The 22,463-nt window shown below is 44.1% G+C and overlaps 2 protein-coding genes and 1 non-coding gene across 4 annotated transcripts in view; all 3 read left to right on the top strand.

Annotated features, from left to right (window-relative positions):
• The first annotated feature begins 10,387 nt into the window (after positions 1-10,387).
• On the top strand, positions 10,388-18,868 carry GTF3C6 (general transcription factor IIIC subunit 6). Its single transcript, XM_012438469.2, has 6 exons — positions 10,388-10,557; positions 10,903-10,983; positions 11,856-11,919; positions 12,011-12,055; positions 13,827-13,940; positions 18,506-18,868. Exons 1-6 carry the CDS (start codon positions 10,504-10,506, stop codon positions 18,784-18,786), a joined length of 639 nt encoding a protein of 212 aa, XP_012293892.1. The 5' UTR covers positions 10,388-10,503; the 3' UTR covers positions 18,787-18,868.
• Positions 14,583-14,683, top strand: LOC135268593 (small nucleolar RNA U13). Its single transcript, XR_010336897.1, has one exon. It is a non-coding gene; the product is annotated as a small nucleolar RNA U13 (small nucleolar RNA).
• RPF2 (ribosome production factor 2 homolog) overlaps positions 18,633-22,463 on the top strand; it is a 57,701-nt gene continuing 53,870 nt past the window's right edge. The window contains exon 1 of one of the 2 annotated variants that reach the window (XM_021670487.2): positions 18,633-18,718. The gene's annotated coding sequence lies outside the window, so the exon portion shown is untranslated. Of the gene's footprint in view, positions 18,719-20,908; positions 20,964-22,463 lie in introns of those variants that run through there. The other variant, XM_021670489.2, reaches the window with a different exon arrangement.

Below are 22,463 nucleotides of genomic sequence, written 5' to 3'. Positions count from 1 at the left end.
TTCAGTGAACACTTTGAGGCCTCAAGCTTACAGGTGAGAACAAATCTTTTTGACTCTTTGGTTTTTCTTTTTAAGACACGGTCTCACTCTGCCACCCAGGCTAGAATACTGTGGTGGGATCATGGCTCACTGCAGCCTTGAATTTCTAGGCTCAAGCAATCCTCCCACCTCAGCCTCCCTAAATAGCTGTGACTACAGGTGGGCACCACTTCTCCTGGTTACCTTTGACTTTTCTTTCTTTTTTTCTTTTTTTTTTTTTAAAAAGAGTCTTGCTCTGTTGCCCAGGGAGTGCAGTGGCATGATCTTGGCTCACTACAACCTCCACCTTCAAGGTTCAAGCAATTCTCCTGCCTTAGCCTCCAGAGTAGCTGGAATTACAGATGCATGCCACCACACCCAGCTAATTTTTGTATTTCTTTAGTAGAGACAGGGTTTCACCATGTTGGCCAGGATGGTCTGGAACTCCTGACCTTGTGATCCACCCGCCTCAGCCTCCCAAAGTGCTGGGATTGCAGGTGTGACCACCACACTCAGCCACCTTAGACTCTTAAAACCAATATGATTTTTAAAAAACCCAACATGATAAAGGCTGGGCATGGTGGCTCATGCCTGTGATCCCAGCACTTTGGGAGGCCAAGGCGGGCAGATCACTTGAGGCCAGGAGTTCAAGACCAGCCTGGCCAACCTCTATTAAAAATACAAAAATTAGCCGGGCATGGTGGTACACGCTTGTAATTCCGGCCACTTGGGAGGCTGAGGCAGAACTGCTTGAACATGGGTGATGGAGGTTGGCAGTGAGCCGAGATTGTGCCGCTGCACTCCAGCCTGGGTGACAGAGCGAGATTCCATTGCAAAACAAACAAACAAAAAACCCAACACGATAAGGTTCAAATTTTTCAAAGGCTTTTAGTGATTTGGCAGGATAATTTATGGAGACACAAATGCCCTATATTTTCCCCTTTATCCCTTCCAGGCAGGTAGGTAAGCAATCTGTATTCCTTTTTCTGGAATATTTAAAGAATAGAAAGCTAGGTTGGTGCGGTGGCTCATGCCTGTAATCCCAGCATGTAGGGGAGGCCAAGGCGGGTGGATCATGAGGTCAGGAGTTTGAGACCAGCCTGGCCAAGATGGTGAAACCCCATCTCTACTAAAAATACAAAAATTAGCTGGGCATGGTGGCAGGTGCCCATAATCCCAGCTACTCGGGAGGCTGAGGCAGAAGAATCACTTGAACCTGGGAATAGAGGTTGCAGTGAGCCGAGATCTCGCCATTGTACTCCAGCCTGGGTGACAGACAAGACTCAAAACAAAACAAAACAAAGAAAGAAGGAAAAGCAGTGGTTCATGCCTGTAATACCAGCACTTTGGGAGGCTGATGCGGGTGGATACTTGAGGTCAGGAGTTCGAGACCAGCCTGGCCGATATGGTGAAACACTGTCTCTACTAAAAATACAAAAATTCGCTGAGCGTGGCGGCTCATGCCTGTAATCCCAACTACCTGGGAGGCTGAGGGAGGAGAATCACTTGAACCCAGCAGGCAGAGGTTGCAGTAAGTTGGGACTATGCCACTGCTCTCCAGCCTGGGTGACAGAGCAAGACTCTGTCTCAAAGAAAATAAATAAATACAATTTTAAAAAATAATAAAGTAATAACAAAATAAAAATTGAAGAATTAACCAGGCATGGTGATGCATGCCTTTAGCCTCAGCTACCAGGGAATCTGAGGCAGGAGGACTGCTTGAGCTCAGGAGTTCCAGTGAACTGTGATCACCCCACTGCACTACAGCTTGGGCAACAGAGCGAGACCCTGTATCTAAAACAAAAAATAAAAACTGCAGGAGGAAATGGAGATTTCCTTAGGCTGGGAAAGAACTGATATGTCTCTTCTCTCCCAGCAGTGCCCTGAAGTTGTGCTAAGACCTAACCTAAGAGTCTAACCTCAGAAAGGCCAGACCTCTAAACTTCAGGGGTTCCAAACACAGCAGGGATTCCCACGCTTTACTGAAACATAATGTCTGAAATTGAAGGGTTTGTGTGGCTTCAAGAACCACGGGAATCTCGGTAGTAGCCAATACGGATTAAAGAGTGGAGAGGTCTCTTCAAATACTATGCCTGATCTGGTGGCATAAAGGAGAGGAAATTGACTGAGATTAAATTTTCCTGCCAGCTTGATGTGATAGGGGCTCAGAGTCAAGCTTAATTTAAGGAAAGTAAGGAAACATGGTTTTTCTTAAATATCCAAGTTTGTGGTTGCAGTTCACACCCCAGGAAATACAGTGAAAAACAAAGCAAAAAGAGATGAAGAACATAGCAATGGACACGTTTACAGAACCAGGGTTATTGATCCTAATGTCATGAAAGTCTTACCATAGGATGATGTGGCTGACCCAGTTTTATCAGGTGTGTGGCTCCCTAGCTCTTGAACTCCCCTTCAACTCTGTTAAGACTGAATGTTCGATCCCATTCTGTTGACTCTAACTAGCCTGATACAGAGGTTGGCATCTCTACCAGGTCAGTTAAGATTCTCCTGCTTTCCCAGAAAAGACAACAGAGTGTAGTAAGTCAGGTAAGTTTCCTAATTTTCTAAGTGTCAGTTTTCTGAAGTGTAAAATGGAAGTTAGACTAATGAGGGCTGATATTTAGCTTGTATGCACTGGTAAAAACATACCAGTTGTTAAATTAGAGACATTTTTCCATATCAGTCAGTAAAAAGAAAACACTGCAAACCTTTAGCTCACTCCAGGCCTCCCCAAGATCCAAGTTTCCCAGGATCCTACCCCAGCATGACTGAGTGGTTGTGCCCTGCTAGTTAATTGTTAAATAATATTCTTGATAATTCATTAAACGTCATTCCTGATAATAATTACCTTTTGAGACTGTCATGAGGCTCATTACCTATATGTCACATTTTGTAGTTTACTTTTAAAGTAAACAGGCTTCCAAATTAACTTGCCTTGGGGAGGTCTTGTGATTCATGGCAACATCCTGTCCCTGAGTCAAGAATCTGTGAGCTCTTCAAATTGTTGACATACTGATTAATGCATAACCTACTGACACTGAAAAGGACACTGACTTCTGATCATAAAGTTTTACTGATTGTCTTGCACATAGACATTTTATCCTGCATGTTGTAATCTGTAGCCAGTGACTGTAACTTCTGTATTATATGTACTCTCCAACAACTTTGGTATAAATAGTACTCTTCCCTTTTTCTTCCCTCCCTCTCCTTCTTCCTTCTCCTAAAAAGGCTGTCTGCTGCCTTTGAAAAGCCTGTTCCAGTAACTAACTTGTAACAGACTTTAGAACACTCCTACCTCTGTAGGTGTGTCTTCCCAGTTCAGTCCTCACAATTTGGCTTCGAATAAATGTTTATCAAATTGTTTCTGCCTCAGCAGCCTTAGTTTCAGCAGACAAGCTTAAAGTGGGTTCAGATAAAGCAAGCTAATAACACTTGACCCTTACCAACTTTTCTTCCCCTCAGACATGGGTCCTTAAGCCATCTTTTTTGAGTTCAGAGCCAAAGTACATTTCTATGCAGCCACCATGTTTCTAGCCCTGATCTAGCTTTCAAAGAGTTTTCCTTGATCACTCCAAGCTAATTTTCTCTTCTCTGTTCAGTTTAAAACCATTTCTATTCTTCTTCTTAAAAAAAAAAAAGGCTGGGCTCAGTGGCTCACGCCTGTAATCCCAGCACTTTGGGAAGCCGAGGCGGGTGGATCACGAGGTCAGGAGTTCAGGACCAGCCTGGCCAACATGGCAAAATCCTGTCTCTACTAAAAATACAAAAATTAGCCGGACGTGGTAGTGCATGCCTATAGTCTCAGCTACTCGGGAGGCTGAGGCCGGAGAATGGCTTGAACCCAGAAGGCGGAGGTTATAATGAGCCAACACTGTTCCATTGCACTCCAGCCCGGGTGACAGAGTGAGATTCCGTCTCAAAAAAAAAGGCCAAGATACATTCATATACCATAAAAATCACCCTTTAAAAACATACATTTGTGTTTTTTTGGTACATTAACAGAGCTGTGCAACTATCGTCATTAATTTCAGAACATTTTCATTACCCAAAAAGAACTCCAGGTTGCTCTACCTATGGAGTAGCCCTTCTTTATTCCTTTACTTTCTTGATAAACTTGCTTTCACTGTACTCTATGGACTCTCCCTGAATTTTTTCTTGTGTGAGGTCCAAGAACCCTCTCTTAGGGTCTGGATCAGGACCCCTTTCCAGTATTGTGTTCCTGGTGAACCACGAAGGGACTAAACTGAGGAGACCCCCCAACCCAGAGGAGATAGACTGACGCACCAACTGGCTGACTCTGGAATCAAGAATTCCTTTGAGCTTTACAGCCTTTAAAAATTGAGTAAAGTCTACTCCTGTGAAGTAACTTTGGAGCATTTGTTTCTCTCTACCTGTTTTCTTGAGAATTGGAAACTATATCACCTTTTGTCAGAACGCAAGAGTTAAGAGTGGCCCTCGTCATACTGATGCTTTCTGACTCAGCTTCTCTCTACCCTGAATACAAGAGACCCTAACAGGCAGAAATATAATTGCCCTTATTCAGCCTGAAAAAGTTACAGAAAATGGATTTTCATCCCTCTACAACCCTTAGCATTAAAGGTTCCCTTGTAAAAGGGAGGGGTGAAATTTGTCAGAGGCGTTTGAACTAGAGCAACTCCATCTTGTACAGGGCTGGTAAAATAAGACAGACTTACTGGGCTGCATTCCCAGGAGGTTAGGTATTCCAAGTCATAGGAAGAGATAGGAGGTCATAAAGACCTTGCAGATAAAACAGGGTGAAGTAAAGAAGCTGGCCAAAACCCACCAAAACTAAGATGGTGAGGAGATTGAACTCTGGTCCTCCTCATTGCTCATTATATGCTAATTATAATGTATTAGCATGCTAAAAGACACTCCCCGGTGGCTCACGCCTGTAATCCAAGCACTTTGGAGGCCAAGGTGGGCGGATCACCTGAGGTCGGGAGTTCAAGACCAGCCAGACCAACATGGTGAAACCCGTCTTAAAAAAAAAAAAAAAAAATTAAATTAAAAAAAAATTAAATAAATAAATAAATAAATAAAAGACACTCCCACTGGCACTGTGACAGTTTACAGATCCTATGGCAACTTCCAGAAATTACCTTATATGATCTAAATGGGGGAGGAACCCTCAGTTCTGGGAATTGTCCACCCTTTTCCTGGAAAACTCATAAATAATAAGCCATCCCTTGTTTAGCATATAATCAAAAAGTAACTGTAAGTATTATCAGTAGAGCAGCCCAAGCTGCTGCTCTGCCTATGGAGTAGCCATTCCTTTATTCATTTACTTTTTTAATAAACTTTCTTTTACTTAAAAAAAAAAAAAGAAAAAGAAACTCCATATCCAGTAGCAGTGACTCTTCATTTTGCCATCCTCCCAAACACTGGCAACCACTAATCTTCTCTCTCTCTCTCTTTAAAGAGAGAGATGAGATCTCCCTATGTTGCCCAGGCTGGTGTTAAACTCCTGGCCTCAAGGGACTCTCCTACCTTTGACTCCCAAAGTGCTGGGATTATAGGTGTAAACTACCAGGCCCAACCAACGATTTCTCTTTATAGGCTTGCCTATTCTGGAGAGTTCATGTAAATGGAACCCTTCAGTATGTGGTCCTCTGTGTCTGACTTCTTTCACTTAGCACACCGTTTGTTTGTTTGTTTGTTTTGGCAGGGTCTTACTCTATCAGCCAGGCTGGAGTGAAGTAAGAGGCACGATTGCAGCTCCTTCTAGCCTCGAGCTCCTGGGCTCAAGTGATCCTCCCACCTGAACCCCCTAAGAACCTGGGACTACACACATGTGATACCATGCCTGGGTAATTTTTTAAATTTTTTGTAGAGACAAGGTCTCACTATATGGCCCAGGCTAGTCTTGAACTCCTGGGCTCAAGCAGTCCTCCCGCCCCAGCCTCCCAAAATTTTGGGATTACAGGTATGAGTCACTGCACCTGGCTCCTTTTAATCTTTTTAAGAATTCTGTCATTGAGAGTAGATTGTATTAAGAATGGAGTCCCACTGTTATATTGTGGAAATTCCTCCCAATCACCAAAAGCCTTCTTTGTCTCCCTCTTTCAAAGCTGATGCTGATGGGTTGTTGTGCCTAATAAACTCCTGTTTTGAGCCTGAGAGAGGTTTCAAACTTTTAGCTTATTTTCACAGGGTTCAAGCTCTAGACCATGAAGTCATTACTATGATGTCTTCCTTCCTTCCAAAAGAATGGTTTTCCAGTCTATGTGCCACATTATAATATTACAATTATTGGCTGGGCGCAGTGGCTCATGCTTGTAATCCCATCACTTTGGGAGGCTGAGGCAGGTGGATCACCTGAGGTCAGGAGTTTGAGGCCAGCCTGGCTAACACCATGAAACCCTGTCTCTAATAAAAATACAAAAATGAGCTGGGCATGATATCGTACACCTGTAATCCCAGCTACTCAGGAGGCTGAGGCACAAGAATTGCTTGAACCCGGTCGGGGGGGCAGAGGTTGCAGTGGACTGAGATTGTGCCACTGCAATCCAGCCTGGGTGACAGAGTGAGACTCCATCCAAAAAGAAAAATGGCTTGGGGGATGTGGGAGGGTGTCGCAAAAACACCCGCCCCTTTCCTTCTCTCTTTAAAAAAAAAGTAAAAGAAAAAAAAAGCCTCACTTTTAACTGTGTATTCTTTTGTAACTCATTAAAAGTAAATAAAAATAATAATTACTTCGTAAATACTGAACAATAATAACCTTTGCTAGAAGTATGAGGCTTGTTTATTTTAAAAAGGGACATCTTGAGTTATAACACACTAATCTTCCAAAATGTACATATTTTCATTCCTCTGTAGCAGGACAAGCTGCAGAACCTCCGAGACACCAGAGTTAAAGAATGAAGTGACTTTTATTTGGCCGGGAGTATTGGCAGACTTGCGTCTAAAGAAATGAGCTCCCTGACAAAGAAGATCCTAGCCCTTTTAAAGGCTGATAATTCTAGAAAGTACATGTGACAGGGTTGTGATGGATGAAGGAGGTGTGGCGTACCTGACTAGGTGGGGGTTTGAGCAAGATTGAGCAAGAACAATGGAGGGCGTTTCTCCATACTATGCCTTCAATCCTTAGATCCAGTGCGATTAAGGGTGGTGCCCAGTCTGCTAGCCTTTACTTTTTTCTAAATATAGTTTACAACCTAGCCTAGAATGCAAGATAAACTTGCACTAGGGAGGGATTACTTAAATTCCTTTGCCTCTGTACAACTCTTCTTTTTTTTGAGAGAGAGTCTCACTCTGTCGCCCAGGCTGGAGTGCAATGGCATGATCTCAGTTCACTGCAACCTCCACCTCCTGGGTTCAAGCGATTCTCCTGCCTCAGTCTCCCGAGTAGCTGGGATTACAAGCCCTCGCTACCACACCTAGCTAATTTTTGTATTTTTAGTAGATAAGGGGTTTCACCATGTTGGTCAGGCTGGTCTCGAACTCCTGAGCTTGCGATCCACCTGCCTCAGCCTCCCAAAGTGCTGGGATTACAGGCATGAGCCACGGTGCCTGGCTGCCGCTGTACAATTCTTAAATGGCCTTTACTTTTAGTTAACTAGTACTTATGTTATGCTTATTATTTAAACTACTCTGTTCATTTTATTTTCCTTCAACATTTAAGCCTTTGCTTCTGCTGTTCCCTCAGCTTGGATTGTCCACTCCTCCCTGTCCTCCCCATATCTGGGGAGGATGTAATTTTTCAATTTACTAAGCATTTTTAGATATACGATTGAGTTTTTGCTTTCCAAGCGAAAAAGACACGGTAAGTATAAATATTTTCTTTCTTTCTTTCTTTTTTTTGATACGCAGTCTTGCTCTGTCACCAGTCTGGAGTGCAGTGGCGCAATCTCGGCTCACTGCAACCTCCGCCTCCTGGGTTCAAGCAATTCTTCCGTCTCAGCCTACTAAGTAGTTGGGACTACAGGTGCATGCCACCACGCTTGGCTAATTTTTGTATTTTTAGTAGAGACGGGGTTTCACCATGTTGGCCAGGATGGTCTCGATCTCTTGACCTCGTGATCAGCCTGCCTCGGCCTCCCAAAGTGCTGGGATTACAGGTGTGAGCCACCGCGCCCAGCCTAAGTATAAATATTTTCATCCTCATATAATAAGAAAACTGAGGTTGGAAAAGTTCACAATTATTAAGTTTCAGAGCCAGAATTCAAATATACTTCTCACAGGTCCAGTGTTCCTTCTACTTTTTTAAGCTATGAAATTCTATACATTTAATTAGGCAAATGGACAAAAATATACACAAAAGTGTTTACTACAGTGTTATTTACAATATCCACAAATTGTAAATAACCTATGTGTTAAAAAATTGAGGATCAAGTTATGGCACACTCATACAACAACCATTATGTAAAGACAGGCGCTGTGGCATGTACCTGTGGTGCCAGTTAGAAAGCAGAGGTAGGAGGCCCCCTTTGAGCCCAGGAGTTTGAGAGTACAGGGAGCTATGACGGCACCACTGCACTCCAGGCTGGGTGACAGAGCCAGACTCCGTCACAAAAAACAAAGGAAAGAAAAAACAGAGAGAAAGAGAGAGAAATAAAGAAATACAGAAAGAAAAAGAAAGAGAAAAAAGAGCATCATACTAAAATGAAGAGGGAGACCTAAGCATCTAAGCCCACCTTCCCCTTGACTTCCGCATTTCATTTCAATAGGAGAAGTAAAGCCTGGCAGACCTGTGCCACCTTAATCACCCTCCTATAAATCTCAGGCATGGTATGGAGGAATCTTTCAGGAAGGCATTGTTTTTACTTAAACAGGATCATATCCCCACCCCATGCCTCTCTATGGACCAAGACACTTTCACATGCAATTTCTAAAGCTGTAAACCCAAGACCCTTTCAAGGGTAATCTCTAGAGTTGTAAACCTTTATAAGGGCAGGGTCTTTCTTTGTTAGATGAGCTTGGCTGTGAGGCAGTTATACTGCCTTGCTCCCGGCTGAATAAATCACCCCTTCCTTCCCAGTTCTGAGAGGTTTGTTTCTTGCTGCGGTTCCTGCTTTAAAAACATTTATATAGGCCAGGCATGGTGGCTCATGCCTGTAATCCCAGCACTTCGGGAGGCCAAGGCAGGTGGATTACGAGGTCAGGAGTTCAAGACCAGATTGGCCAACATGGTGAAATCCTGTCTCTATATTAAAAACAAACAAACAAACAAACAAACAAAAAACCATTTATACATTACTACTAATAATAGATTCAATGCACTTTTTTTTTTGAGATGGAGTCTCACTGTTGCCTAGGCTGGAGTGCAACAGTACAATCTCGGCTCACTGCAACCTCTGCCTCCTGGGTTCAAGCGATTCTCTTGCCTCAGTCTCCTGAGTGGGATTAGGGGTGTGCCCCACCACACCCAACTAATTTTTTGTATTTTTAGTAGAAACAGGGTTTTACCATGTTAGCCAGGCTGGTCTCGAACCCTTGACCTAGTGATCTGCCCACCTTGGCCTCCCAAAGTGCTGAGATTACAGGCGTGAGCCACCGCGCCCAAACTAAATGCACTTTAAATGCTTACCATGTGCTGAATACTGGGCCAAATTTATTTTACATGTATTATCTCATTTAATCCTCACAATAACCAATCTGCCCAAAGCCTTGCTGTTAAAATGCCGCAGAACCTGACAGGTATTAAAATCCAGAGCTCATGATCTTAACCACTAGATCATGCTATCGTTAAGTACGAAGACCATTTCTTTCATAATCAGAAACATCTATGGGATACTTTAAGAAAATTCTGTTCAAACTTCTCTTGCCCAGGTCTCTGTATTTCCGTAACAAACTGTACCTCTTACAGCACTTGCTTGGGTTCATTTATACACCTCTAACAGATCCTATGCTCCTGCAGGCCTTAAATGTAAGCCCACTTTCTATTTTTCATAGCTCCTGGTGCAGTGCTTTTTACTCTGCAGGCACTCGTTACTTGTTAAACTGCATGTGCCTTTAACTTGGCTTGGGGGACATTGAATAGAAGATTAGCGCTCACACAGTATTAAGAATTTCTTTCCAAGAAATGTATTCGCGTCAACACAAGGTCTCTCTGTCCATGATCCCCCGAAAACATGGTTTCCTTGCTTTCACCTTGATCCCCTCTGCCCTGCCAGTCCTCCCCACCAGCGGGGCCCGGAGCCTGGCGACTCCCTAGGTCGCAGGTCCTCCCTTGCGTGACCGAGCGGCCTCCGCGGCCGACGGCAGCCCACTGCCGCCTTTGCTCTCATGCACCGAGCAAGGAGGCGGCCGTGCGGGTCTCTGCTACGGCACCGCCGCCCCGGACACCCTTAGCCACCCGCCCACCGGAAGCCGACATCTCGGGTCCGGGCAGGAGCGGTTTGCGCGGCGAGGAGCAGAGCAGCAGAAACCCAGAGAGCTGCTCCGCATGGGAGCTGCTGCCCGTACTCAAGATGGCGGTTCCGGGCGGGTGTGGCCAGTGACTGGGAGGCGAGGCGGCGAGTGAGCATGGCGGCTGTCGACGAGCGGAGTCTGGAGGACGAACAAGAGGAGGAGGAGGAGGTAGTAAGCGCTACGCCGAAAGCCTACACCACGGTGGCGGTGATGTCTGTGCCCGCTGTGTGTGGGGAAGGGAGTCGGGGCGCTGCCGGCGGGAGGGAGGCCCCGCCGCGTCTCAGTGGCTTCTTGCACCTGGGCGCGGGGAACCGGGCAACGTGGGACCTCAACCCTAATCGTCACCCCGTACTTAGGATGGGAAGTACTGGGAAGTTACCTTAGGTAGCGTCGCTTCCTCTTGTTGAAAACACGGTCCGGTTTTCACAAAGGTGGGATTTTTGGCTTCTTTTGCTAATTGCCTCCTCCTGCCTGCTCGCGTGCTACCATGTTAACCCCTCTTTCTTTCACCAGGAGCAGTTGGTTCTGGTGGAATTATCAGGAATAATTGATTCAGACTTTCTCTCAAAATGTGAAAACAAATGTAAGATTTTGGTGAGTTTTCTAGACTTGGGGATTGTTCCAGAGTTTCTTAAATGTAAAACAAGAATGAATGGTGAAATACCTGTCCACAAGTATTGATATATTTATTTCACCTTACAAAGCAGTGAACTCTAAGAATAAGACGTACACTAAGTATAATTAATTCATATATAATTAAGTATAATGTAGAAGTCCAGGGGGGACTATGGGAGCAGATAGGAGAAAATGTCTAACTTTGCTTGCCTGTCTCAATGTGTGGCTGAAGAGAAAGTTAAAGATTTGGAGGAGGTAACATTTTGGTAAGGAACAGTACGTGTATTCCTGTCATCTCAGCACTTTCGGAGGCTGAGGTGGGAGGATCACTTGAGCCAGGAGTTGGAGACCAGCCTGGCCAACATAGTGAGACCCCCTCTCTACAATAATAATAAAAAATTAGCTGGGCATAGTGGCAACTGCCTGTGGTCCCTGCTGCTCAGGAGGCTGAGGCGGGAGGATTGCCCAAACCCTCGTGGTCAAGGCTGCAGTGAGCCATGACCATGCCACTGCATTACAGCCTGGGCAACAGAGCAAGACACTGTCTCAAAAAATAGACAGATGATATATAGATTAGACTCTTTGCACTAATGTTGACAAAACTTCCTCTGTTCTTAGCTTACTCTTGAAGAGGATATTGACTGAAATAGACCTTGTTACTTTACTATGAATTAAGGAGTCTTCAGGTTGCAGCTGCTGTGATCAGAGCAGTTGTAATTTATCCTGTACTTGGTAGGACAAGATGCTCTAGAGGTTCCCCGGTTTTGGAGATTAGTTTCCTTGGTAGCAAGGTTACAATGTTGAAGCCTTTTTCTAATGATGTTTTTCAATGATCTTTTATTCTGTTGTAGGGCATTGACACTGAGAGGCCCATTCTGCAAGTGGACAGTTGTGTCTTTGCTGGGGAGTATGAAGGTAGGAGGATGTCAGATTGGTGGAACTCCTGTTATGGGCCTTTCAGAGATGGTAGCTCTTCTCAACAATTTGTCTTCATATTTTTCTGCAGACACTCTTGGGACCTGTGTTATATTTGAAGAAAATGTTGAACATGGTAAGTGATTGTTAGCCCAGCCCTTTTTAATATGAACTATTTCAGTCATACACAATAAACATTAAATATCTCATGTATCCATTGTCTAGCTATAGCATGTCCTACCATTTTGCCAAACTTGACTCAGATTATAATTAAAAAAAACATTCCAGGCTGGGTGAGCGAGCTCAATCCTGTAATCCCAGCACTTTGGGAGGCTGAGGCAGGCAGATCACTTGAGGCCAGGAGTTCAAGACCAGTGTGGCCAACATGGCAAAACCCCATTTCTACTAAAAATACAAAAATTAGATGGGTATTGTGGTGTGTGCCTGTAGCCCTAGCTACTCGGGAGACTGAGGTATAGGAATTGCTTGAACCCAGGAGGTGGAGGTTGCAGTTAGCCAAGATCACACCAGTGCACTCCAGCCTGGGCAACAGAGCTAGACTGTGTCTCAAAAACAAACAAACCCCATTCCAGATATATTTGAAATCCTTCTGTATCCCTTTCCAAACTTATTTCTTTCCCTCTGTCTTCAGAGATGTTCACTCTCCTGAATTTATCTTTTTTCTTTTTTTGAGATGGAGTCTTGCTCTGTCGCCCAGGCTAGGGTGCAGTGGCAAAATCTTGGCTCACTGCAACCTCTGCCTCCCAAGTTAAGGCAATTTTCCTAACTCAGCCTCACGAGTAGCTGTGATTACAAGCGCCTGCCACCATGCCTGGCTAATTTTTACATTTTTGGTAGAGACAGGGTTTCACCATGTTGGCCAGGCTGGTCCCAAACTCCTGACCTCAAGTGATTCACCCATCTGGGCCTCTCAAAGTGCTGGGATTATAGGTGTGAGCCACCACTCCTGGCCAAGGAATAAAAAAAGGGCTACTTCATAGGCAGAGCAGCCTACTTTCTAAAGTGTGGTATCAGTTTACACTCACAGTAGCAGTATATGGAAGTAGGTGCTTCATATCCTTGGCACAAGGGCCTCATCCTCCCTCCTGCCTAGGCATACAGTTTTTTGAAAGTTTCAACTCCAGGCAGCAGGTTGGCAGCAATTTTTTTTCTCAGCCCTTCATGATTGAGAATGTCCCTACTCCATACTTTGCCTTCAAGTAGTAAGTCTGACTTTAGTCCTTCATTTTGAGTGGTAGAATTTTAGATCCCAATACCGTATGGGGTACAATTCCTGGCCCCAATTTCCCACTTCAGGGATGAAGCCTGTTAGACCTATGGGTTTAATCTCACTCATAAATCTGTGTTTCTGTCCCATGGAGATGTTTGTTACTTTTGAATACAGTGGTGCTTTCAACTGTTAATGTATTTTTTTTTTTTTTGAGATGGAATTTTGCTCTTTTGCCCAGGCTGGAGTGCAGTGGCACGATCTTGGCTCACTGCAACCTCTGCCTACCAGGTTCAAGCGATTCTCCTGCCTCAGCCTCCTGAGTAGCTGGAATTACAGGCATATGCCACCACACCTAGCTAATTTTGTATTTTTAGTAGAGACGGGGTTTTTCCATGTTGGTCAGGCTGGTCTCGAACTCCCGACCTCAGGTGATTCACCCACCTCAGCCTCCCAAAGTGCTGGCATTACAGGCATGAGACCCCGTGCCCGTCTCTGTTACTGTATTTTATCTGTCATTTTTCTGTGCTTAGAGCAGAAGGCATTAGTTATACCTTGAATTTACTACACTATCTTGACAGGAAGTAGTTTAGTCTGACTCCCTGGAATTATTAAGGCTTCATCATTGTTTTATTTGATGTCATAAGCAGTATACTAATGGAGTTCATTTCTGTTCTAGCTGATACAGAAGGCAGTAATAAAACAGTGCTAAAATATAAATGCCATACCATGAAGAAGCTCAGCATGACAAGAACTCTTCTGACAGAGAAGAAGGAAGGAGAAGAAAACATAGGTTAGTATTCTCTGAAAATAGGTGATCCAGTATTGTCTATAACAATGATACATTGATGCCAGGACAGTCCTTGTACTTTGTAGTAATAACTATACATAATGTTTTCTTTTTTTTAAGACAGAATCTTGCTCTGTTGCCCAGGCTGGAGTGCACTGGGACACTCTCAGCTCACTGCAACCTCCTCCTGAGCAGCTGGGATTACAGGCACCCGCCATCATGCCTAGCTTTTTTTTTTTTTCAGCAACTGCATCTGCAATAATTTTATATTTTTTAGTAGAGATGGGGTTTCACTGTGTTGGCCAGGCTGGTCTCAAACTCCTGACCTCAAGTGATCCACCTACCTCGGCCTACAGAGTGCTGGGATTATAGGTGTGAGCCACGGTGGCTGGCCTCATAATTATGTTTAATATATTAAAATTGAGGGTTCTCCATGTAAAGTACCAAGTGTAGAGTTAAAATTCAGTTGAACTCAGATATAATTGAGGGCACTGGGGACATAGAAATCTTTATCTGCTTTGCATTGGAAAGAACTGAGGAGTTTTCAAAGAAACTTGATATCTAAGCCCTAGGGAATTCAGCAGTTCTTCTGCTGTCTCCCTCTCCTCCTTCCCCCTCCCCCTCTTTAATTAAACATTTCCTTATATCTTTTTGTAGTTCATAAGCGTGATGATGTGTTTACACTCATGTATAAGATGTGCCTCCCTCAAACCTTGTTATGATGTCAGCATATTACCTGTCTGACATGTAGGGGGAAAAACTTCCTTGTAAGTGAAGTGAATATGATCACAATAGTTTTGAATTCCCAAGTTGAAATCCCCTGGAAACTTTTTGCAGCTGCAATAGCCTTCCCCAACGGGCTCACAGCTGAAAAAAGCTTTTTTTTTTTTTTTTTTTTTGCGACAGTCTCGCTCTATTGCCCAGGCTGGAGTACAGTGGAGCCATCTCAGCTTACTGCAACCTCCCACTCTGGGTGCAAGTGATTCTCCTGCCTCAGCCTCTGGAGTAGCTGAGATTGCAGGCATGCACCACTACGCCTAGCTAATTTTTGTATTTTTATTAGAGACAGGGTTTCACCATGTTGGCCATACTGGTCTTGAACTCCTGACCTCAGATGATCCACCTGCCTCGGCCTCCCAAAGTGCTAGGATTACAGGCGTGAGCCACCGCCCCTAGCCAAAACTGTCTTTAAATGTGGGAAAGACTCTAGGACCACAGTTGTGTTAGTCCTAAGTCTAGTTCTTTTTAAAAATTTTTTATATTATTTTTTTGAGACGGTCTCACCCTGTTACCCAGGCTGGAGTGTTGGGGCCCGATGTCATCTCAATGTGACCTCTGCTCCCCATCCCCCCACCTCAGCCTCCCCAGTAGCTGGGACCACAGGCGCGTTCCACCATGCCTGGCTATTTCTTTGTTTTTTTTTGTTGTTGTTTTTTGTTTTCTTTGAGATGGAGTTTTGCTCTTGTTGCCCAGACTGGAGTGCAATGGCACAATCTTGGCCCACTGAAACCTCTGTCTCCCAGGTTGAAGCAATTGTCCTGCCTCAGCCTTCCGAGTAGCTGAGATTACAGGCATGCGCCACTATGCCCGGCTAATTTTGTATTTTTAGTAGAGACAGGGTTACTCCATGTTGGTCAGGCTGGTCTCAAACTCCCAACCTCAGATGATCTGCCTGCCTCGGCTTCCTAAAGTGTGAGCCACTGCACCTGGCCTTTTTTTAAAATAGAGACAGAATACTATGTTGCCCAGCTGGTCTCAAACCCCTGGGCTCAAGCAATCCTTCCACCTCAGCCTCCCAAAGTGTTGGGATTACAGGCATGAGCCACTGCACCAGGACTTTTAGTCCAGTTCTCAGTTCTTTTTCTTTTTCTTTCTTTTTTTTTTAAATAGACATGGGGTTTCACCACGTCGGCCAGGCTGGTCTCGAACTCCTGACCTCAGGTGATCCACCTGCCTCAGCCTCCCAAAGTGCTGGAATTACAGGTGTGAGCCACTGTGCCCGGCCTGAGTCTAGTTCTTAATTTGCATCCACTTATTCTTCTTCACTCGCTGGTCACCACATACTCAAGACTTTTAGACTAGTGCTTTTTGCACCTGAAGCAGACCCATGTTTGTGGAGCTCAACAAATAATCATTTGATGGTTTAAAGGTTCACTGCTCAACAACATATTTGAAATTCTAGTAAATAAGATTTTCATGATGAGTATAGCTTAACAAGGAATAAACATTTGAAGGTACATTGATCTTATAAAATTAATTACGTGACTGTGCTGAGCGCGGCGGCTCATGCCTGTAATCCCAGCACTTTGGGAGGCCGAGGCGGGTGGATCACGAGGTCAAGAGATCGAGACCATCCTGGTCAACATGGTGAAACCCCATCTCTACCAAAAATACAAAAATTAGCTGGGCATGGTGGCGTGTGCCTGTAGTCCCAGCTACTCAGGAGGCTGAGGCAGGAGAATTGCCTGAGCCTAGGAGGCGGAGGTTGCGGTGAGCCGAGATCGCGCCATTGCACTCCAGCCTGGGTAACAAGAGCAAAACTCCATCTCAAAAAAAAAAAAAAAAAAAAAAAATTAATTACATGACCTATATACAACTATATAATAAAACTTTGTTCTTATCATGTGTATCCCCAAACTATGCCTTCTTTTAGGAACTTTGTAATAATTGTAGGAAGAAAGAAGTACTAGGTTCTAGAATAAATTTGAAAGGCTGACATGTATCATAAGCTTAGGTATTGTTGAAATATTCTTATTAAAGGAAGTTATGAGTTTCCTCCTAGTTTTTAAAAATCTGACAGATCTTTGGGAATGTTTGGGTGTTTTGCTTAGTCAAATAAATGAGCAACCAACAATTCAAGTCTGCATTAGTTATCTACTGCTGCATAACCAATTACCCCTAAATGTAACGGCTTTAAATGACAACAACAAAACCAGTATCTTACAGTTTCTTTGAATCAGGAATTTGGGAACAGTTTAGGTAGGTGGTTCTGGCTCTAGGTCTCTGATGAAGTTGCAGTCAGAATGTTATCTGGGCTGTAGTCATCTGAAGGCTTGAGTAATGCTGGAAATCTGATTATAAAACGGCTTATTCATATGGCTTATAAATTTGTTTTGGTTGCTGGCAGGTGGCCTCAGTTCCTCCTCGTAGGACTGTTGTCCTCCTCACGGGACTGTTTGAATGTCCTCCTGATATGGCAGCTGGCTTCTTTGAGATAAAGTATTCCATGAAAACGAGGTAGAAGCCACAATGTCTTTTATGAACTAGTCTTAGAAGTTCTTGGCCACAGTCTTGGCCAGGCACGGTGGCTCATGCCTGTAATCCCAGCACTTTCGGAGGCCGAGGTGGGTGGATCACCTGAGGTCAGGAGTTCAAGACTAGCTTGACCAACATGGTGAAACCGTGTCTCTACTAAAAAATATAAAAAACTAGCAGGGCATGGTGGTGGGCACCTGTAATCCCAGCTACTCGGGAGGCTGAGGAAGGAGAATCACTTGAACCCAGGAGATAGAGGTTGCAGTGAACTGATATCATACCATTGCACTCCAGCCTGGGCGACAAGAGCAAAAAACTCTTGTCTCGGCCGGGCGCGGTGGCTCAAGCCTGTAATCCCAGCACTTTGGGAGGCCGAGGCGGGTGGATCACGAGGTCAAGAGATCGAGACCATCCTGGTCAACATGGTGAAACCCCGTCTCTACTAATACAAAAAATTAGCTGGGCACGGTGGCGCGTGCCTGTAATCCCAGCTACTCAGGAGGCTGAGGCAGGAGAATTGCCTGAACCCAGGAGGCGGAGGTTGCAGTGAGCCGAGATTGTGCCATTGCACTCCAGCCTGGGTATCAAGAGCGAAACTCCGTCTCAAAAAAAAAAAAAAAAAAAAAAAAAACTCTTGTCTCAACAACAACAACAACAAAAAGTCACAGTCTTGGTTGGGCACAGTGGTTCTCGCCTGTAATGCCAGCACTTTGAGAGGCCAAGGCGGGCAAATCACTTGAGGTCAGGAGTTCCAGATCAGCCTGGCCAACATAGTGAGACCCCGTCTCTACTAAAAATACAAAAAATTAGCCGGGTGTGGTGGTAGGCACTTGTAATCCCAGCTGCTCAGGAGGCTGTGGTGGGAGAATTGCTTGGACCTGGGAGGCGGAGGTTGCAGTGAGCTGAGATTGCGCCACTGCACTCCAGCCTGGGCGACAGAGCAAGACTCTGTCTCAAAAAAAAAAAGTTGTAGGGAAGTAGTAAGTTTCCTTAAAGGCATGAGATGGCAGAAAGTGCTCAAATTGTTTCTGAGAATGAGCTGAGAACTGAACTCTGGAAAAAGGCATGGAATAGTCATTGAAGTTGGTAATGTGTAGTGATTTTGATGGTATCTACCCAATAGGCATTCCAAGGTCTCCAGATAAGATGGAAATTATATTTTATCAGTGGTTACAGATACCATGTTCCTTGCTGTATGTTGGGCTTTCAGTCTGACATGTATTTATAGGATAGAAATTTAAATTAAAGAAGAATACACTTTACTAACTTTTTTTAATGTGTCTTTTTGTTTATTCCTCACCCCTCCAAATTAGGTGGGGTGGAATGGCTGCAAATAAAGGATAATGATTTCTCCTACCGACCCAACATGATCTGTAGCTTTCTACATGAAAATGAAGACGAAGAAGTGGTAGCTTCAGCCCCAGATAAACCTTTGGAATTGGAAGAGGAAGAGATTCAAATGAAAGACAGTTCAAACCTGAGTTGTGAGCAGGAGAAACCACTGCACTTGGAAATAGAAGATTCTGGTACTCTTATTGATATACCTTCTGAGACAGAAGGTTCTATTTTTATGGAAACTCAAATGCTGCCTTAGAAATCAGTCCTAGATGAAATGTTTCTCAGAATAACTTGTCAACTACTTTTTAGAGTTCTTACATAAAAATAATTGCTGTGTAGCTTTCAGTCTTTTAATATTTTATTGCATTTTATTGGCTGTACACACATATCCAGTCATAACACAACTTATTTTACCAGAACCATTTGGGACCAGACATGAACTGGATTTTTAAAATACAGTTTAGGCTGGGTGCAGTGGCTCACACCTGTAATCTCAGCACTTTGGGAGGATCACTTGAGCCTAGGACTTTGAGACCCACCTGGGTAACATAGAGAGGCACTGTCTCTACAAAATTTTTTTTTTTTTTTGAGAGAGAGTCTCACTCTGTCACCAGGGTGGAGTGCAATGGCGCAATCTCGGGTCACTACAGCCTCCGCCTCCCAGGTTCAAGTGATTCTCCTGCTTCAGCCTCCTGAGTAGCTGGCATTACAGACATGTACCACCACATCCAGTTAATTTTGTATTTTCTGTAGAGATGGAGATGGGCTTTCTCCATGTTGGTCAGGCTGGTCTTGAATTCCTGACCTCAGGTGATCTGTCCACCTTGGCCTCTCAAAGTGCTGGAATTATAGGCAGGAGCCACCATGCCTAGCAAAATGAAATATTTTTAAATGACTTTAGGGACCCTTCTGAGTCCTTTAAATTCAAGGTTTTATTAAGGTAAGTAAGTATATAAGTTTTCCTTTCAGGCTGTTACAAATACTACTACAAACTCAGTGACTTAACACAAATGAATCGTCTTATAGTTTTGTAGGTCAGAGGGGTGACATGATTCTTACCTGGGCTAAATTCAGGGTGCTGGCAGGAATGCCTTCCTTTATGAGGGTTTTGGGGCAGGGGGCAAATCCATTTTCTTGTTTATTTAGTTGTTAGCAGATCCTTCTTTGCAGTTGAAAGATCAAAGTCTCCTTTTCTTGCAGCCTGTTAGCTGAGGGTCATTTCTAGCTTCTGAAGGCTGCCTTCATTCCCTGGCTCATGGTCCCCTTTTCTTCAGAGCCTACAATAGTGGGTAAAGTCCCTCTTCCATTTTGAATCATTCCTGTTACTTCTTCCATCATCCCTCTCTCTGACTTAACCCTTCTGTCTTCTATATTTACTGTTAAATGTCTATTTGATTACTCTGGACCCTCTTGGATAATCTCCCTATTTTACAGTCTGTAATTTTTTTTTTTTTTTTGAGATAGGGTCTCGCTCTGTCACCCAGGCTCGAGTGCAGTGGCGTGACCACAGTTTACTGCAGCCTTGAACTCTCAGGCTCAAGCAATCCTCCCATCTCAGCCTCCTGAGTAGGTGGGACTACAGGCATGCACCACCATGCCTGGCTGGGTTTTTTGGAGACAAAGTTTTGCTGCTGTTGCCCAGGCTGGAGTGTAGTGGTGCAGTCTCGGCTCACCACAACCTCTGCCTCCTGGGTTCAAATAGCTGGGATTATAGGCATGCGCCACCATGACCGGCTCATTTTGTATTTTTAGTAGAGTCAAGGTTTCTCCATGTTGGTCAGGCTGGTCTCAAACTCCCCACCTCAGGTGATCTGCTTGTCCTGGCCTCCCAAAGTGGTGGGATTACAGGCATGAGCCACCACACCTGGCCACCTGGCTGTTTTTTAAAAATTTTTTTTGAGAGATGGGGCCTCCCTTTGTTGCCCAGGCTGATCTTGAACTCCTGGGCTTTAGTGATTCTCCTGTCTTGGCCTCTCAACGTGCTGGGATTACAGGTGTGAACCACTGTGCCCCGACAAAGGAGTCTAACATTAATTCCATCTGCAAAGTCTCTTTTGCTAGGTCATTTAACATATGCAGGCATAATACTAGGGATTAGGGCATGGAAATCTTCGGTGCCTGTTTTTAGTCTACCACAATAAGTATTTAATCTAGGAACAGAAAAAGAATTTTGAAGTGCTTAAGGATAAAGGAACAATTCCAAATATTCCAGATGTAATTTCGCTCCTTTCCCATTTGAGAAAAATTACTGGAATTCAGCTGTATTAGTCATTTTACTATGGCAGTAAACTAAATCTGTGTTAGTTTATATTTTTTAAGTAAATTATTCACACCCTTTGATACTTTCTTACAGGTTGAGCTGTGTAAATTGCCAATATTTGATTGTTTCTGACTACAAAAAACAGGAATTTCCTATAGTTTAACCTACTGCTAGTAAGTTAAGACATACCTGATATTAATTACATCTCACAATCGATGATTTAACTATTTTACTTTTTTTTTTTTTATTTTTCTCTGGAAGTCTTGGCTCTTCAGGGTGATTTAAGTATTTTAATAGATTAGAGAGCTAATGTTCTGGGATGAAGAATTTTGTTGTTGTTGTTTTTGAAACAGAGTCTTGCTCTGTTGTCAGGCTGGAGTGCAGTGGTGCGATCTCAGCTCACTGCAACCTCTGCCTCCTGGGTTCAAGCAATTCTTCTGCCTCAGCCGCCCGAGTAGCTGGGACTACAGGTGCGTGCCACCACATCCCGCTAATTTTGTATTTTTAGTAGAGACAGGGTTTCACCATGTTGACCAGGATGGTCTGGATCTCTTGACCTCATGATCTACCCACCTCAGCCTCCTGAAGTGCTGGGATTAGAAGGCATGAGACACTGTTCCCGGCCCAATTTTTTTTTTAAAACAAGTTCTGGCTCTATTACCCATGCTGTAGTGCAGTGGCACAATCTGGGCTCACTGTAACCTCTGCCTCCTGGGCTTAAGCCATCGGTGCACCTCAGCCTCCCTAGTAGTTGGGACTACAGGCATGTATCACCATGCCCAGCTCATTTTTGTATTTTTGTAGAGATGGGGTTTGACCATGTTGCCCAGGCTGCTCTTAAACTCGTGAGCTCAAGTGATCCCCCTGCTTTGACAAAATGCTGTAATTACAGGTGTGAGCCAGCATGCCTGCCCCAAAGAATGTCTTTCTTCAAAAAGTTTGTATTGGGAAATGACTTACCTTGATAAAAAGCAGTATTTTCGTTCTTTCTTTTCTTTTTTTTGACAGAGTTTTGCTCTGTTTGGAGTACAATGGTGTACAATGTTTGGAGTACAATGGTGCAATCTCGGCTCGCTGCAACCTCCACCTCCCAGGTTCAAGCAATTGTGCCTCAGCCTCCTGAGTAGCTGGGATTACAGGCATGCACCCCTACGCCTGGCTAATTTTGTATTTTTAGTAGAGATGGGGTTACTCCATGTTGGTGAGGCTGGTCTTCAACTCCTGACCTCAGGTAATCTGCTCACCTCAGCCTCCCAAAGTGCTGGGATTACAGGTGTGAGCCACCGTGCCCAGCCAAAAGCATTTTCAAATCATAAGCAGATATATTATATCTTCCCAATTTCTATATGAGTTTTTTATTTTCTTATTTTCACTCTTGTTGTCCAGGCTGGAGTGCAGTGGCACTATCTCAGCTCACTGAAACCTCTACCTCCCAGGTTCAATTATGCCTCAGTCTCCCAAGTAGCTGAGATTACAGGCACATGTGACCACACTCAGCTAATTTATGAGACTTTTTTTAAGTTTCAGCTTTTAATAAAAAGCTTATTGTTCCCCCCATATATATGTTTAGGAGAGAATGCTAATTGCCTGACCCAATTATCTGTTCTCCCTTTTTGGCTTTGTGTCAGAATCCCAGAATTTACTCAGGTTAGCAATGTGCTTAGCTTTCCTTG

This window comes from Aotus nancymaae, unplaced genomic scaffold (assembly GCF_030222135.1).
Source record: "Aotus nancymaae isolate 86718 unplaced genomic scaffold, 86718_ANA_hifiasm-v0.15.2.pri h1tg000040l, whole genome shotgun sequence".
Lineage (NCBI taxonomy): Eukaryota > Metazoa > Chordata > Mammalia > Primates > Aotidae > Aotus > Aotus nancymaae.
This window is presented reverse-complemented; position numbering and strand designations above follow the sequence as displayed.

Excerpts from the sequence above, each read along its gene's own strand:
- GTF3C6 (XM_012438469.2), top strand. The coding sequence starts at position 10,504 with ATGGCGGCTGTCGACGAGCGGAGTCTGGAGGACGAACAAGAGGAGGAG. Across the intron at positions 11,920-12,010 it reads CTTTGCTGGGGAGTATGAAG|ACACTCTTGGGACCTGTGTT; the intron begins GTAGGAGGATGT and ends ATTTTTCTGCAG. Across the intron at positions 12,056-13,826 it reads TGAAGAAAATGTTGAACATG|CTGATACAGAAGGCAGTAAT; the intron begins GTAAGTGATTGT and ends TTTCTGTTCTAG.